At 49.4% G+C, this 15,874-nt stretch overlaps 1 protein-coding gene and 1 long non-coding RNA gene across 8 annotated transcripts in view; one reads left to right on the top strand and one right to left on the bottom strand.

Moving 5' to 3' along the window:
- RILPL1 (Rab interacting lysosomal protein like 1) overlaps positions 1–10,518 on the top strand; it is a 58,249-nt gene extending 47,731 nt beyond the window's left edge. For 3 of the 7 annotated variants that reach the window (XM_015109621.3, XM_077955643.1, XM_077955646.1), the window contains one exon: positions 9,649–10,518. In XM_015109621.3, the coding sequence (XP_014965107.2) occupies positions 9,649–9,793 (145 nt within the window). In that variant the 3' untranslated portion in view covers positions 9,794–10,518. Of the gene's footprint in view, positions 1–6,242; positions 6,331–6,604; positions 6,629–9,648 lie in introns of all 7 variants that reach the window. The other 4 variants (XM_015109620.3, XM_077955642.1, XM_077955644.1 and 1 more) reach the window with 3 other exon arrangements.
- On the bottom strand, positions 7,521–11,087 carry LOC144333183 (uncharacterized). Its single transcript, XR_013401647.1, has 2 exons — positions 8,765–11,087; positions 7,521–7,797 (listed from the first exon to the last, which is right to left on the bottom strand). It is a non-coding gene; the product is annotated as an uncharacterized LOC144333183 (long non-coding RNA).
- Between the last annotated feature and the right edge of the window lie 4,787 nt (positions 11,088–15,874).

Here is a 15,874-nt window from a genome sequence, read left to right as displayed (position 1 = left end):
CACTGCAGCCTCTGCCTCCCGGGTTCAAGCAGTTCTCTTCTGCCTCAGCCTCCCAAGTAGCTGGGACTACAGGCATCTCCCTCTACGTCCGGCTAATTTTTGTAATTTTAGTAGAGACGGGGTTTCTGCATGTTGGCCAGGCTGGTCTCTCGAACTCCTGACCTCAGGTGATCCACCCGCCTCGGCCTCCCTGAGTGCTGGGATTACAGGAACGAGCCACCATGCCCAGCCAGGTTTCATTTTCTTCCGTCTGAAACTCCAGTGCAGATTCTCTGTTTCCAAGAGTTCCATCGGTCACAGAAATGAGTCCCATTGGCTCCAGCTGGGTCACATGACTGTCCCTAACCCAATCACAGGACAGCACGTTGATTGTCCAGGTCTGTGACTCCTCACCCCTGAGGCTCAGAGCACTTTTCCTCCATCCAGTTCATGTGGCCTGAAAGTAGGGGAAGGGACAGGTCCCCAGGTAAGATCAGAGTGCTAGATAGACACTCCTTGGGCGGAGGTAGCCTCACCTTGGGAGGAGGAAGCCCCTTCAGTCTTGATTCTGTGCAGTACTTAGTGCCAGGAAGTTTCTCATCTAGTGCTTGTTAGGAAATGGGACTGGCTTTGCTTAAACTCTGACTCACTCGCCAGCCCCACTCCTATGTGAGAAAGAGCAGACTCTATCTTGTAGGCTTTGATAGCTACAACTTTGAGTTTCAGGCCTGGAGAAACTGCAAGAAGCTTCATAAGCCCAGATAGTCTCTGCATGGGCTGAGGGAGGGGGAGACCAAGAGGCTTCTGTTCTGCATCGTTCAGCCATTTGTTCCCAGGTCGTTAAGAATTAGCCTTTCAGGTCAGGCCTGGTGGCTCACACCTGTAATCCCAGCACTGTGGGAGGCTGAGGCAGGTGGATCACAAGGTCAGGAGTTTGAGACCAGTGTGGCCAACATGGTGAAACCCCCATCTCTACTAAAAGTACAAAAAAATTAGCCAGGTGTGGTGGCGGGTGCCTGTAATCCCAGCTACTCAGGAGACTGAGGCAGGAAAATTGCTTGAACTCCAGAGGAGGAGGTTGCAGTGAGCCGAGATCACACCACTGCATTCGAGCCTGGACAACAGAGCGAGACCCCCATCTCAAAAAAAAAAAAAGACTCAGCCTTTCTAGCACCTTCACTTTCACTTCCAATGTGCAGGATTCAGAGCCTCCAGCACCCACGGTCAGATGTAATTCTAAAAATTCCTTCCAGAGCCGAGTTTTTCTAACTGTAATTTTCTACTCTGGGCCTCTTTCTCTAAACAGACAATTCAATTGGCTTTGCAAATTTTGTATTGGGTGAAATCCAGAGGAAAGTCATCAGAATTAGCCAGCGAATCTTTCCACTAGTTCTTCTGCCCACAACTGAATAGGCTGTGGTGTCTGTCCTTCTTTTCCAGATTGTTCCAGAAAGGACCCTGGGGCCCTGTTTTCAGAACTCTTCCCCACTTAGGTTGGCTTCTGGTTGCTCAGGAAAATGTGGGGCTCTGAGCCTGGCATGGACAGCAGCTGGAATCAGGGAGCCCGAGAGAAAGACAAGAGAATGAGACCAGAACCTCCCAGCCACAGGGTGCGGGTGACCAGTCCCGTGGCAGCCCCACTTGCTGGGGGATAACTGGGAGAGCAATCTGGCACAAAGGGCTTTTGACCAGTGCAGGCCGGACACTGGTCGCCTTTGTCCACCTCTACTGCTGGCTGGAAGCTATACCAGTGTGGCCTGTGAGCCCAGAGGCTGGGAGGAGCCTGGGCAGGGACAGATCTTCCCTGGGCTGGGGCGGGGAATGACAGTTTCCCAGGCGGTTCTGAGCATCCTCCCATCCTTCATTCCTCCTGCACCCACCTGGTCTGCCGGGTCTCTTCTGCCCTTCCTCCAGGGAGTATGAGCCACGCGGTCGCTCAGGGCGGCTCTTCAGCTCTGCTCCACACTGGTAACTTACTTATCCCACCCCTCCTCCTGCAGCAATTCATAGCAGCCAAGGAGGGTTCAGGGGCCTCGGCAGCTTACAGCACTTGAACTAAGGTATCTTCCATCCTGTTGGGGACCCAGAGCTGAGATAATTACCCCTATTTCTCAGATGAGGGAACTGAGGCCCAGAGAAGCCCACTGACCTCATTTAGATCAAACTGTTGGGAAGGCTGTCTTCAGATTTGAACTCATGCCTTTTCTGCTCCCACACCACCCCCCACCGTTTTCCCGCTCTCCTCCCCGAGTCCCTGGTGGTGGCCCCTTGTCTGCACAGTGCACCATGAGTCACAGGCGTCAGACTTCACATTTCTAGACTGAACCGGACAAGGGAACCAGAAACTCCTGCTGCCAGTCAAAACAGTGTGCCCCGAAGATGTTCTAAGAATAGTTTGTGATTGAGCAGCTGCTGGCCAGAGAGGCCAGGCTGGCACTGCCCAGGAAGGTCACGAGGGAGTGCTGGAGTGACTTCAGCCTCGTCCCCAGTGAACACCAGGCACCAGTGCCCCCCTTTGTGTGGTCCCTGTCTCTCAGTCATGGTCCCATCGACGCACACACAGCTGCCTTTTGCAGGGCAGGGGCCAGGGGCTGATTGGGAGATAAGACGACAGGTGGGGGTAGAGGGGGCCGGAGAAGCAAGGGATGAGAACTGGCCTCGAGGACCGGAAAGGTTGGCTTTGGAGTGGGTGGCCACCCAGGTGTCCAAGGGTAGCAATGACAGTGCATTCTATCCCTGTCCTCCCACCCACCACCCCCCTCGCTCCAGCCCAGGAATAGCTTCTTCACAGCCGCCCATTACACTGCCTGAAATGCCACTGGTAGAACTTCATTTGGTTTGAGTCTTCCAAAAATATTTGGCGGGGAGTGGGGAGTTAAAACCAGCTACAGGGTATTCAAGACAAACTTCGGGCCAAAACAAGTCAATCTTTTTATGGAAATTGCTGTACCTCTAGAGGAGGTGGCTTCTGCAGGGCAGCCCCTGGAATAGTAAGGGAAGGGGCTGCCCACTCAGTGAGTCCAGCAAGACACAGACAGGGCTGGGCGTGGTGGCTCATGCCTGTAATCCCAACACTTTGGGAGGCCGAGGTGGGGGGATCGCTTGAGGCCAGGAGTTTGAGATGAGCCTGGGCAACATAGCAAGACCCTATCTCTACAAAAAAAAATTTTTAATTGGCTGGGTGCAGTGACACACACTTGTAGTCCCAGCTACTAAGGAAGCTGAAGCAGGAAGATCACTTGAGCCCAGGAGGTCGAGGCTGCAGTGAGCCCAGATTGCGCCACTGCACTCCAGCTGAGCAACAAAGCGAGACCTGTCTCTAAAATAAAAAATAAAAAATAAAAGACACACAGATGGAGTAACTCCGTCCGAACACTCCAGGTGTCCCAGGCCCCCAAGCATCGGTCACCCCCTGACAGGGCCCTAAACGAAGTCCATCATTCCTGGTGGTAAACATCTGTCAAGGCAAAATGTCCCCCGTATTTGAGGCCACTTCCCACACAATGACTGTATCTTTGTGGGCACCCTCTTTGGGTGTCGTGGCAAAGGTGGTTACAAAATGGTGTGGTTTGGAGCCCCTGGAAAGCTAACTGTGCCCAGTAGCCTGGCCTCTGGGGCCCATTCACTTAGCAGAAGGCATCTCATCTTCTCCATGTCATCCTGAGAAACCATCCAGGAGGTTCTGCAAAGACACCAACTCCTGGCCAGGCGCGGTGGCTCACCCCAGCGCTTTGGGAGGCCAAGGCGGGTGGATGACTTGATGCCAGGAGTTCAAGACCAGCCTGGCCAACAGGGGGAAACCCCGTCTCTACTAAAAATACAAAAATTAGCCCAGCAGGGTGGCACATGCCTGTAGTCCCAGCCACTCGGGAGGCTGAGGCAGGAGAATCACTTGAACCCAGGAGGTGGAGGTTGCAGTGAGCAGAGATTGTGCCACTGCACTCCAGCCTGGGTGACAAAGCGAGACTCTGTCTCAAAAAAAAAAAAAAGAAAGAAAGAAAAGAAAAGACACCAATTCCCAGCTACCCTGTGAAGCACATCAAAGGTGATCCAAACACCTAGAGCATCTCCAAACCTCATTTGAGATAATTATTTTATCTTTATCCAACCAACCTTTTTTTTTTTTTTTTTTGAGATGGAGTCTCGCTTCGTCGCCCAGGCTGGAGTGCTGTGGCATGATCTCGGCTCACTGCAAGCTCCGCCTCCCGGGTTCATACCATTCTCCTGCCTCAGCCTCCCGAGTAGCTGGGACTACAGGCGCCCGCCACCTCGCCCGGCTGGTTTTTTTGTATTTTTTAGTAGAGACGGGGTTTCACCGTGTTAGCCAGGATGGTCTCGATCTCCTGACCTCGTGATCCGCCCGTCTCGGCCTCCCAAAGTGCTGGGATTACAGGCTTGAGCCACCGTGCCCGGCCCCAACCAACTTTTTTTTAAAAAGTATAGCTTTTCGGCCGGGCGCGGTGGCTCAAGCCTGTAATCCCAGCACTTTGGGAGGCCGAGTCGGGCGGATCACGAGGTCAGGAGATCGAGACCATCCTGGCTAACACGGTGAAACCCCGTCTCTACTAAAAATACAAAAAACTAGCCGGGCGAGGTGGCGGGCGCCTGTAGTCCCAGCTACTCGGGAGGCTGAGGCAGGAGAATGGCGTGAACCCGGGGGGCGGAGCTTGCAGTGAGCTGAGATCCGGCCACTGCACTCCAGCCTGGGCGACAGAGCGAGACTCCGTCTAAAAAAAAAAAAAAAGTATAGCTTTTCAAAACAAGCTTTAGTGGCATGGTTGGAGTTTCGTCTTCATTTCCTCTGCCCAGCTGAGGAACAGATGAGCATTTATTTACTGTGGGCTTGGACCAGAATATCTGATGATTCTGCAGGCTCTGCCTGAGCCTTGTCCTGCCTGGCCCCTCTCTGCCTCACGGTCTCTCCTGGTTCTCGCCTGGCACTTAGGGTCATGGTGCCTGCAGCTCGTCGCAGTTCAGGAGGACACTGAAAGGCCCCCTTGCCAGGGCATCACCACCACCTCCCAAAGCGTGTTTTGCCTTCTTCGTTCCCCACACACAGTCCTGCATTTTAGCCCTGGGGAGCCACTCTGTCGTCCCTTGCTGGCTGTCATATACTGCATCAGTTTCTAGAGCTGCTGTAACAAAGTACTGCAGACTCGGGGGCTCAACGACAGTCAGGTATTGCCTCCCACTTCCGGAGGCCAGAAGGCCATGATGAAGGCGTCAGCAGGGCTAGCTCCTTCTGCGGACTGTAAGGGAGAATCTGCCCCACACCTCTCTCCATTTCTGGTGGCTGCTGGCCGTCATTGGCGGTCCTCGGCCTGCAGAAGCCTCACCTCAATATCCACTTCCACCTTCCTCACGTGCTATCTCTGTCCAGATGTCCCCCTTTTATAAGAATACCAGTCATATTGGATTAGAACCCACCCTACTCCAGGATAACCTCATCTTAACTAGTTATATTTGTAAGGGCTCTATTTCTTTTTTTTTTTTTTTTTTTTTTAGATGGAGTTTTGCTCTTGTTGCCCAGGCTGGAGTGCAATGGTGTGATCTCAGCTCACCACAACTTCCACCTCCCAGGTTCAAGCAGTTCTTCTGCCTCAGCCTCCTGAGTAGCAGGGATTACAGGCGTGTGCCACCATACCCGGCTAATTTTGTATTTTTAGTAGAGACGGGGTTTCTCCATGTTGATCTGGTTGGTCTTGCACTCCCAACCTCAGGTGATCCACCCCCCTCAGCCTCCCAAAGTGCTGGGATTACAGGCGTGAGCCACCACGCCCAGCCTTGAAAAAATTTTTTTTAGAAATAGCCAGGTACGATGGCTCACACCTGTAATCCCAGACTTTGGGAGGCTGAGACAGGCAGATCACCTGAGGTCAGGAGTTCAAGACCAGCCTGGCCAACATGGTAACACCCTGTCTCTACTAAAAATACAAAAATTAGCTGGGCCTGGTGGCAAACGCCTGTAATCCCAGCCACTTGGGAGGCTAAGGCAGGAGAATCGCTTGAACCCGGGAGGAGGAGGTTGCAGTGAGCTGAGATTGCGCCACCACACTCCAGCCTGGATGAGGCAGTGAGATTCCATCTCATAAAAAAAAAAAAAAAAAAGAAAGAAAATTTAAGTGAATTTAGAGACAGGGGACACAATTCAACCCGTATCTTAGACCCTAACCAAACCCTTCCACTGGTGTCTGTGGAGTGTTTCTTTTTCATGCCTCCCCTATTTTTATCTTCTCTGTGTCTATCTGTACTTCTCTAACCAGGATCTTTACAGCCATAATGCCCATGGTAGCAGCTGGACTGATAATAGATGACCCCACACTGCAGCCTGTCCGACGACTTGTTTCCCTTGTAGGCACTGTGTGTGTGTTTGGGTTTTGTTTGAGCTATGCCCTTGGAATGTCTGCTTCGGCTACTGCTGGGGCTGACCTGTCTCCCCTGGCCACTTAAGCTGCATGGCCACCACCTGTGTGCCCCATTTGAAGTGGATGTTGAGTGTGATTTCAGCTGTGCCATGGCTGTGCTCGGTCTACTCGAGCGAAGCCTCAGAATTCTCGGCTCTGTCACCGATAATTCTTTTTGTCTCTTCTGTTTCTGTTCTAAAACCACCTTGCCCATGATCCAGTAAAGAAGGTCCTTTAAGTGACGGGTCAGTAATCAACGCCCACTGCGGTCCCCGAGTGACACTAACCCTGTGTTTTTGATGTTCACCCTGTAGCTTTCTAAACTGCTTTGTTTTCCAAGCCATCTTGAAGTCAGCCATTTGATCTTGTTTTAAAAAGAAATGCAGAGGAGGGGACCAGTGTTTTGATTCTGTCTGTCGGAAGTGCTAAGTGGCCTTCCTGCTTACCTGAGTCAGGGAGAGGTGAAGCATAATCGTGATGTGTTGCTGCTGTATTTTTGGCCAGCTAATTGCCTGGATGACCCTATGGAAAGAGCTCACAAATAACCCGGTGTGAGAATCGTGCCTTCATTCACCAGCACACTCACCTGTCATAGAGAAAAGGCATCTTAGTTGCTAGGGAGAGTTTCATCAGATACACTTGGCTTGCCGTAGCTTTGCAATGAAAGATCTGTTTATTTCTGGTAGAAAGTGATTGTAGGATCCAGTAACCACAGAAGAGTGAAATCATTTTCACCCAGATGTGATTAAAACTAAACTCTACAGGCTGCAACATTAGCAACCAGCAAACAGAGGGAATCAAAAATAGTTTATCCGAAGCTTTGATTTCACAGTGGCTTTGTTCCTATTCTTGCCTCCCAGGAAACATAACATAGCTATTATCTCTTACCAAGTTCAGAGCCATCATTCACATAGTGGCAAACGCCTGTAATCCCAGGCGTTGGTGACGGCCGGGCTCAACAGCTCATGCCTGTAATCAGAGCAGTTTGGGAGGCCGAGGCAGGTGGATCATTTGAGGTCAGAGTTTGACACCAGCCTGACCAACATGGTGAAACTCATCTCTACTAAAAATACAAAAAAATTAGCTGGGGCGGTGGTGTGCATCTGTAATCCCAGCTGCTTGGGAGGCTGTGGCAGGAGAATCGCTTGAACTCGGGAGGCAATGGTTACAGTGAACTGAGATCAAGCCACTGCACCGCAGCCTGGACGACAAAGCGAGACTCTATCTCAAAAAAAAAAAAAAAAGAGTAGAACTTGGTGACAACAGAAGGAATCTTAGTAGAGCCTGGTAGTACAAAGGACAGTTTTAGGAAGAGATTTTGGGAATTCCTCAAGGTAGGCCAATTTCAGGTTCACTGACCAGGGTCCTAGTTCGTTTACATGACCTCAAACCAGACCTTGTTTTAAATGGACTACTTTGGCCACGCACAGTGGCTCACGCCTGTAATCCCAGCACTTTGGGAGGCCGAGGCAGGTGGATCACCTGAGGTCAGGAGTTTGAGACGACCCTGGCCAGCATGGCGAAACCCCATCTCTACTAAAAATATAAAAACTTAGCCAGGTGTGGTGGCGGGTGCTTGTAATCCCAGCTACTCAGGATGCTGAGGCAGGAGAATCGCTTGAACCGGGGAGGCGGAGGTGGCAGTGAGCCGAGATCGCACCATTGCACTCCAGCCTGGGCAAAGAGAGCGAAACCCCATCTCAAAAAAAATAAAATAAAATAAATGGACTACCTTGCAAGGTTTTTGCTTGTGACTTTTTTGTCTTTTGTTTTTCTTTCTTTATTTTTTCTACAGTAACAAACTCAAGTGTGCTTGTGACTTCTGCCTTTATCTTTCAGGCATCTGAAAGTTCCTGATGGCTCTCTCTGATCAAAATGCAACAGTCACAGCTCTTTTAAAAAGACCTATTGGTCTACCTCAGTTAAAGTCTGAGGCCAGACTCACTGTGGCTCTGTAGCTGGTTACAGTGATACAGTCTAAAGGCTTTTACCATTAAATCCATTTTTGAAAGTGCAAATTGATGTTTCCCAAATTTTGTATCAGAGAACCATGCATACCATGTTTTACATATATATATACACACACACACACACACATATATATATATATTTTTTTTTTTTTTTAGACAGAGTCTCGTTCTGTTGCCCAGGCTGGAGTGCAGTGGCGTGATCTTATCTCACTGGAACCTCCGCCTCCCAGATTCAAGTGATTCTCCTGCCTCAGCCTCCCAGGTAGCTAGAATTACAGGCATGAGCCACCACGCCTGAATAATTTTTGTATTTTTAGTAGAGACAGGGTTTTACCATGTTGGCCAGGCTGGTCTCGAACTCCTGACCTCAAGTGATCTGCCTGCCTCAACCTCCCAAAGTGCTGGGATTACAGGCGTGAGCCACTGCGCCCAGCCCATAATATATTTTTTATTGTCTCATTTTTCTTAAATACCTCCTTTAGCCTCATCCTGAGCGGTAATGTCCATGAAATCTGGGCCACAGTTTCCTGACATTAAACAAATACAGAACTATTTAAATTAGAAATACTCATCTGTGGCCGGGCGCGGTGGCTCAAGCCTGTAATCCGAGCACTTTGGGAGGCCGAGTTGGGCGGATCACGAGGTCAGGAGATCGAGACCATCCTGGCTAACACGGTGAAACCCCGTCTCTACTAAAAAATACAAAAAAACTAGCCGGGCGAGGTGGCGGGCGCCTGTAGTCCCAGCTACTCGGGAGGCTGAGGCAGGAGAATGGCGTAAACCCAGGAGGCGGAGCTTGCAGTGAGCCGAGATCGCGCCACTGCACTCCAGCCTGGGTGACAGAGCCAGACTCCGTCTCAAAAAAAAAAAAAAGAAATACTCATCTGTTTACAACAGAATCATCTTATATTCCACATGGCTTTCAAGTTTTCTTTTCTCTGCGTCATTACGGTAATTAAAGAAACCCATGATTTGTTTCAGTAGCTTTTGATTTCCACTGGTAACGGGATAAATCCTCTGTAGCGGCTAAGGTGGAAGACACCTCACACATCACATCAACATGCATGCCTTGACCATACCGCGTGACCTCCAAGGTACCGTGTCCAAATGACACGCAGAATACCCCGCTGCTTTCTTAGAATAACTTTGACCTGCACCCCCGACTGTGTCTTTCACACCTTGAATTGATTTGCTCTCTTCTGAGTTTGCTGCTGTTTGTCTCCGGCACTGCAAAAACTGTGACGTGCACAGCAAAGGGTCAGTTCTCATTTCTGTGTTTGCTTTCCCTTCCAAAGGTTTAGCTTCTTCTCCCGAGATAAGAAGCGCCTGGCCAACATGCAGAGAAACGTGCACATCCAGGAGTCCTTTGGACAGTGGGCAAACACCCACCGTGATGACGGTTACACAGAGCAAGGACAGGAAGCCCTGCAGCACCTGTGACCTTGGCCCATCTCCACCCTCCAACCTGGACTGCCCGCCACCAGCGCCTGCAACCGAACTGCAGCCCAGGGTCGCTGCTGCCTCAAGCCTCTCGGTGCAGATGCACCCGGAAAACTGACCCCTCAAACAGACTGTCTGATTTGAGGATGGACATTGAAAAACTGACGCCAAACTCTAAAGAAATGTTTATTTATACCCAGGGCTATCACTGTTTCTAATAGATGACTCTGATTCCATAGGATATATATTTAATAATCCCACAGACAGAGGCCAGACTTCTGCGTTAATTTCAGTAACACAAGCTTCTTTAAGCCAAATACATCACTTGCCACTATCACTGCTGTTTGACTTGCTTTGTATAAAATGCTATGTGTAGAGGTGTTATTATCACAGGTGACATAGTTCAGCAGGAGGCATGGAAGGGCTAGATCTTCATTAGTTACATTCATGAAATTGTGATGGCAACGTCTTAAACAGAATGTATCCATCAGGCAGACAAGGGGTCTGAAGTCACAGGCTCAGTCGCCCAACTCAGACACAAAGCCACAGACAATATGGATGATGGTCCTCCTACGCAGAAACTGGAGACAACTTTGCAGGCGCCCTGGCTGCATTCCTGATAATGCCTAGAGCATGTAGCAATGTTCAAGGCAGGTGCCTTGGAATCTGCTGTGAGTTATGCAGTACTAACCAAACAAAGTTGCTAAGGATGAGATGTTGCAACATTTCTTGTGTGCCTTTTTTTTCCTGACATCTTTTTTTTCCTTTTAGGATTCATTAAGTCATATACTTAGTCCCCTGCAAAGAAGACAAACGTCCCAGAGCAGATTGAAAGTGGAGCGTGGGATCCTAGGCAATGCAGGAGGGCAGGTGGGGGAGCTGTAGCAGAACAAGGGTGCTAGGTGGGAAGCTGACTTGGGGACCACACGTCTGACTGACTCACAGGGCTACAGCAGCAGACGGAGAGCCAGATGCTCTGCTGCAACTGGTGAGTTGGAGGCTTGCCCACATAACACTGTCTTTCTCTCCACCTGCCAAGCATCCAGGGCACAGGGCTGGGTGCTCATAGATTGAGCGAGGTAGCATCTCCTACCAGCACTCAAGTTGATCAGGGCCACATTCTAAATATTCTACTGAAGTTTGCTAAGAAACCATCAGTGAGGCCGGGCACAGTGGCTCACGCCTGTAATCCCAACACTTTGGGAGGCCAAGGTGGGTGGGTCACTTGAGGTCTGGAGTTCAAGACCAGCCTGGCCAACATGGTGAAACCCCATCTCTACAAAAATACATAAAACTTAGCCAGGTGTGGTGGCGCACGCCTATAATCCCAGCTTACTCAGGAGGCTGAGACAGGAGAATCCCTTGAACCTAGGAGTCAGAGGTTGCAGTGAGCTTAGATCGTGCCATTGCACTCCAGCCTGGGCGACAGCGAGACTTCATCTAAAAAAAAAAAAAAAGAAACCATCAGGTGAATCTGCAGAATCTAGAATGGACTCTGCTTCCAGATTGCTGAAAAAAACAAAAAAACAGATCAGACAGGGTAATTATTGCTGCGTTAGAGCAGTAGTTTTCAAATCTGAGTGCCCATTAGAATTATTAGAATTTATTCTCAAAGAATATAGAAGTAGGTATACTGATAAATTCCTCTCCCACCCCTGGCCACCTTTGTTGCCTTTCCACAGGTAACCAAAATTGCCAGTTTCTTGGTTATCTTTCCTAAACACTAAATGTCCCCCTTTTTTTTTTTTTTTTTTTTTGATATAGAGTCTTGCTCTGTCACCCAAGACAGAGTACAGTGGCACCATCTCCGCTCGCTGCAATCTGCGCCTCTTGAGTTCAAGCAATTCTCATGCCTCAGCCTCCCAAGTAGCTGGGACTACATGTGTGTGCCACCATACCTGACTAATTTTTCTATTTTTAGTAGAGACGGGGTTTCACCATGTTGGCTAGGCTGGTCTCGCGGTCTCAAACTCCTGACCTCAAGTGATCCACCTGCCTTGGCCTCTCGAAGTGCTGGGATTACAGGTGTGAGCCACTGTGGCTGGCCCTTTTTTTTTGGACACAGGGTCTTGCTCTATCACCCAGGCTGGAGTACAGTGGCGCTATCATAGCTCATTGCAGCTAAGCAATCCTCCCACCTCAGCCTCCCAAGTAGCTGGTACTACTGATGTGCACCACCATGCCCAGCTAATTATTTTTTTAGAGACAAAGTCTTAACTTTGTTGCCCAAGCTGGTCTCAAACTCCTGGGCTCAAGTGATCCTCACACCCCAGACTCCCAAAGTGCTGGGAATTCAGGTGTGAGCCACCGCGCCCAGCCAAATGTCACTTTTTTGGTAAGTCAGCAGATCCAGCTCTTGAGCAAATCAGAGGTTAGATAATCGAGACAAAGGAAAAATCAATCCATCAGAAAGTTTATACATGCAATTATGTAAAAAATAAGAACAAAAAGCACATATATATGTATATGTGTGTATACCTTCTTTCCTTTTCTCTTAAGGGACAGGGTCTTATTATGTCACCAAGGCTGGTCCCAAACTCCTGGCCTCAAGCAATCCTCCTGCCTCAGCCTCCCGAGTAGATGGGACCACAGACATGAGCCACCATACCTGGACCTTCTTTTTATTTAAATGGTAGCATAATATATACATGCTGTTCTGTGCTTTTCTTTTTTCCACTTGAAATATCCTAGAGAGGGCCAGGTGAGTGGGTCACACCTATAATCCCCGCATTTTGGGAGGTCAAGTAGGGAGGATCAATTGAGCCCAGGAGTTTAAGACTAACCTAGGTGACATAGCAATAACCCATCTCTACAAAACATTAATTAAAAAAATAGGTGGGTGTGGTGGTACACACCTGTGATCTCAGCTACTTGGGAGGCTAAGACAGGAGGATCCCTTCAGCCCAGGAGTTCAAGGCTGCAGTGAGCTGTAATGACACCACTGCACTCCAGCCTGGGAGACAGAGTGAGACCCTGCCTCAAAAAAGAAAAAATTTCTAGCAATAACTCCATATAAGTACATAAGACAGTGGCTCTCATGGCCAGGAGTGGTGGTTCATACTATAATCCTAGCACTTTGGGAGGCTGAGGCGGGTGGATCATGAGGTCAGGAGTTTGAGACCAGCCTGGCCAACATAGAGAAATCCCATCTCTACTAAAAATACAAAAATTAGCTGGGCATGGGGGCATGTGCCTGTTGTCCCAGCTACTCAGGAAGCTGAGGCAGGAGAATCGCTTGAACCCAGGAGGTGGAGGTTGCAGTGAGCTGAGATCGCGCCATTGCACTCCAGCCTGGGCAACAGAGTGAGACTTCATCTCACAAAAAAAAAAAAAAAAAAAAAAAGGCCAGGCGCGGTGGCTCACGCCTGTAATCCCAGCACTTTGGGAGGCTGAGGCTGGCGGATCACAAGGTCAGGAGATCGAGACCATCCTGGCTAACACAGTGAAACCCCGTCTCTACCAAAATTACACACATACACACAAAAAAATTAGCCAGGCGAGGTAGCGGGCACCTGTAGTCCCAGCTACTCGGGAGGCTGAGGCAGAATTGCTTGAACCCGGGAGGCGGAGCTTGCAGTGAGCCGAGATTGCGCCACTGCACTCCAGCCTGGGCGACAGAGCGAGACTCCATCTCAAAAAAAAAATAAAGACAGTGGCACTCAACCACGGATGACTGAGCCCCCCAGGGGACATTTGGCAGTCTGGAGACATTTTTGGTTGTCACAACTGGAGGGGGAGAGGATACTGTCATCTGTGGGTGAACACCAAGGAAGGTGCTAATGAACATCCTGCAATGCCCTGGTCTACCATATGGAGGTGATATTTATTAATGTTTATCTAGGCCCCACTGATGGACAGGTAGCTTCCTTCCAATCTTTACTCTCAAAAAGTGTCGCACACTGTCACACACACAAAGGTCTACAGAATAAACTAGAAGCAGAATTGCTAGGTCAAAGAGTACTTGCTTCTGTCATGTTCATGGAGACTGCCAAAGCCCCTACCATGGAAGCTGTACCATTGTTTTTCTTTCAAAGTCACCACAGCCCATAGAACACTAAGCCCAAATGTACAGTGTTGGAGTCTGAGTGTGCATGTTTTTTGTTTTGAGACAGGGTCTCACTCTGTCACCCGGGTTGGAGTGCAGTGGCACAATCTCAGCTCACTGCAACCTCCACTTCCTGGGCTCAAGCAATTCTCCAGCCTCAGCCTCCTGAGTAGGTGGGACTATGGGCACGCACCACCAACACCCGGCTAATTTTTGTTTTTCTTTTTTTTTTTTTTTTTTTTTTTGAGATGGAGTCTGGCTCTGTTGCCCAGGCTGGAGTGCAGTGGCCGGATCTCAGCTCACTGCAAGCTCCGCCTCCCGGGTTTATGCCATTCTCCTGTGTCAGCCTCCCGAGTAGCTGGGACTACAGGCACCTACCACCTCGCCTGGCTAGTTTTTTGTATTTTTAGTAGAGACGGGGTTTCACCGTGTTAGCCAGGATGGTCTCGATCTCCTGACCTCGTGATCTGCCCGTCTCGGCCTCCCAAAGTGCTGGGATTACAGGCTTGAGCCACCGCGCCCGGCCAATTTTTTTTCTTTCTTTTTTTTTTTTTTTTTTTTTTTTGAGACGGAGTCTCCCTCAGTGGCCCAGGCTGGAGTGCAGTGGCTGGATCTCAGCTCACTGCAAGCTCCGCCTCCTGGGTTCACGCCATTCTCCTGCCTCAGCCTCCCAAGTAGCTGGGACTACAGGCGCCCGCCACCTCACCCGGCTAGTTTTTTCTATTTTTTAGTAGAGACGGGGTTTCACCGTGTTAGCCAGGATGGTCTCGATCTCCTGACCTCATGATCCACCCGTCTCGGCCTCCCAAAGTGCTGGGATTACAGGCTTGAGCCACCGCACCCGGCCCAATTTTTGTTTTTCATAAAGACAGGTTTTCACTACATTGCCCAGACTGGTCTTGAAGTGCTGAGCTCCAAGCGATACACCTGCCATGGCCTCCCAAAGTGCTGGGATTACAGCCATGAGCCATCACGCCCAGCCTGAGTGTGCATGTTTTGTTTTTTTCTTTTTTTTTTTGAGACAGAGTTTTGCTCTGTCACCAGGCTGGAGTGCAGTGGCATGGCCTTGGCTCACTGCAACCTCCGCCTCCCGGGTTCAAGCCATTCTCCCGCCTCAGCCTCCTGAGTAGCTGGGATTACAGGCTCCCGCCACCACACCCGGCTAAGTTTTGTATTTTTAGTAGATGGGATTTTACCATGTTGGCCAGGATGGTCTCTAACTCCTGGCCTCAGGTGATCCACCTGCCTCAGCCTCCCAAAGTGCTGGGATTACAGCTGTGAGCCATCATGCCCAGCCGAGTGTGCATGTTTTCAATCTCTCCCTGTTCTGATGCTCAGAGTTGACAACTACACAAACACTGCAACTGGCTTTGCTTTTTGTCCTGATAGTATCTCACAAGGGTTCCCTGATGCAGGCAGTCTTACTTTCTAGACAACCTACCAACCCTCGTCCACAACACACTTCTGGGGCCATAATAAGGGAACACTTTGTAAATGAAATGTGAGTGAAATCAGAAAGGTTTCCTGCAAGGTTGTTTTCTGAGACTTGGGAAATAATAAAAGTCTGTACCGGAAATTCACGAAGGGCCTATTTTTCTAAAAGTGTTCTAACAGCTGACAACAATTTTAAGCCACAGCAGGTTGGTCCAGTTCCTGCGTAATATCATGAGAGATTCATACTCCTATGCGAAGACCTAGCAATGGTACTAAATCATTTATTTTGCATTAAATATCTTGAATTTTCACAATATGAACTTTCAAAGACAGCCATGTATCAAAATGCTAAATGTTACTTTTTTGAAAATCATCTGAACAGTATGGTACTTGCTCAAAGTCCTCAGAAGTTAAGGTCAGCAGATGCAGCTCTCAAGCATACCAGAGACTACATAATCAAGAGAGAAAGGAAAAATCAATCCATCAGAACTGGTTGTAATTCTTTCATTGATCCCGACCACTCCTTATTCTTCATTTTCATTTCACCACCACTTCTGTCGAACTTTATCTTTTCCAAGGGCTGGAAGGCTGCCACAGATCAC

This window comes from Macaca mulatta, chromosome 11 (genome assembly GCF_049350105.2).
Source record: "Macaca mulatta isolate MMU2019108-1 chromosome 11, T2T-MMU8v2.0, whole genome shotgun sequence".
NCBI classification, from domain to species: domain Eukaryota; kingdom Metazoa; phylum Chordata; class Mammalia; order Primates; family Cercopithecidae; genus Macaca; species Macaca mulatta.
Note: the sequence above shows the minus strand (reverse complement) of the source record. Positions and strands in the feature narration are given on the sequence as shown.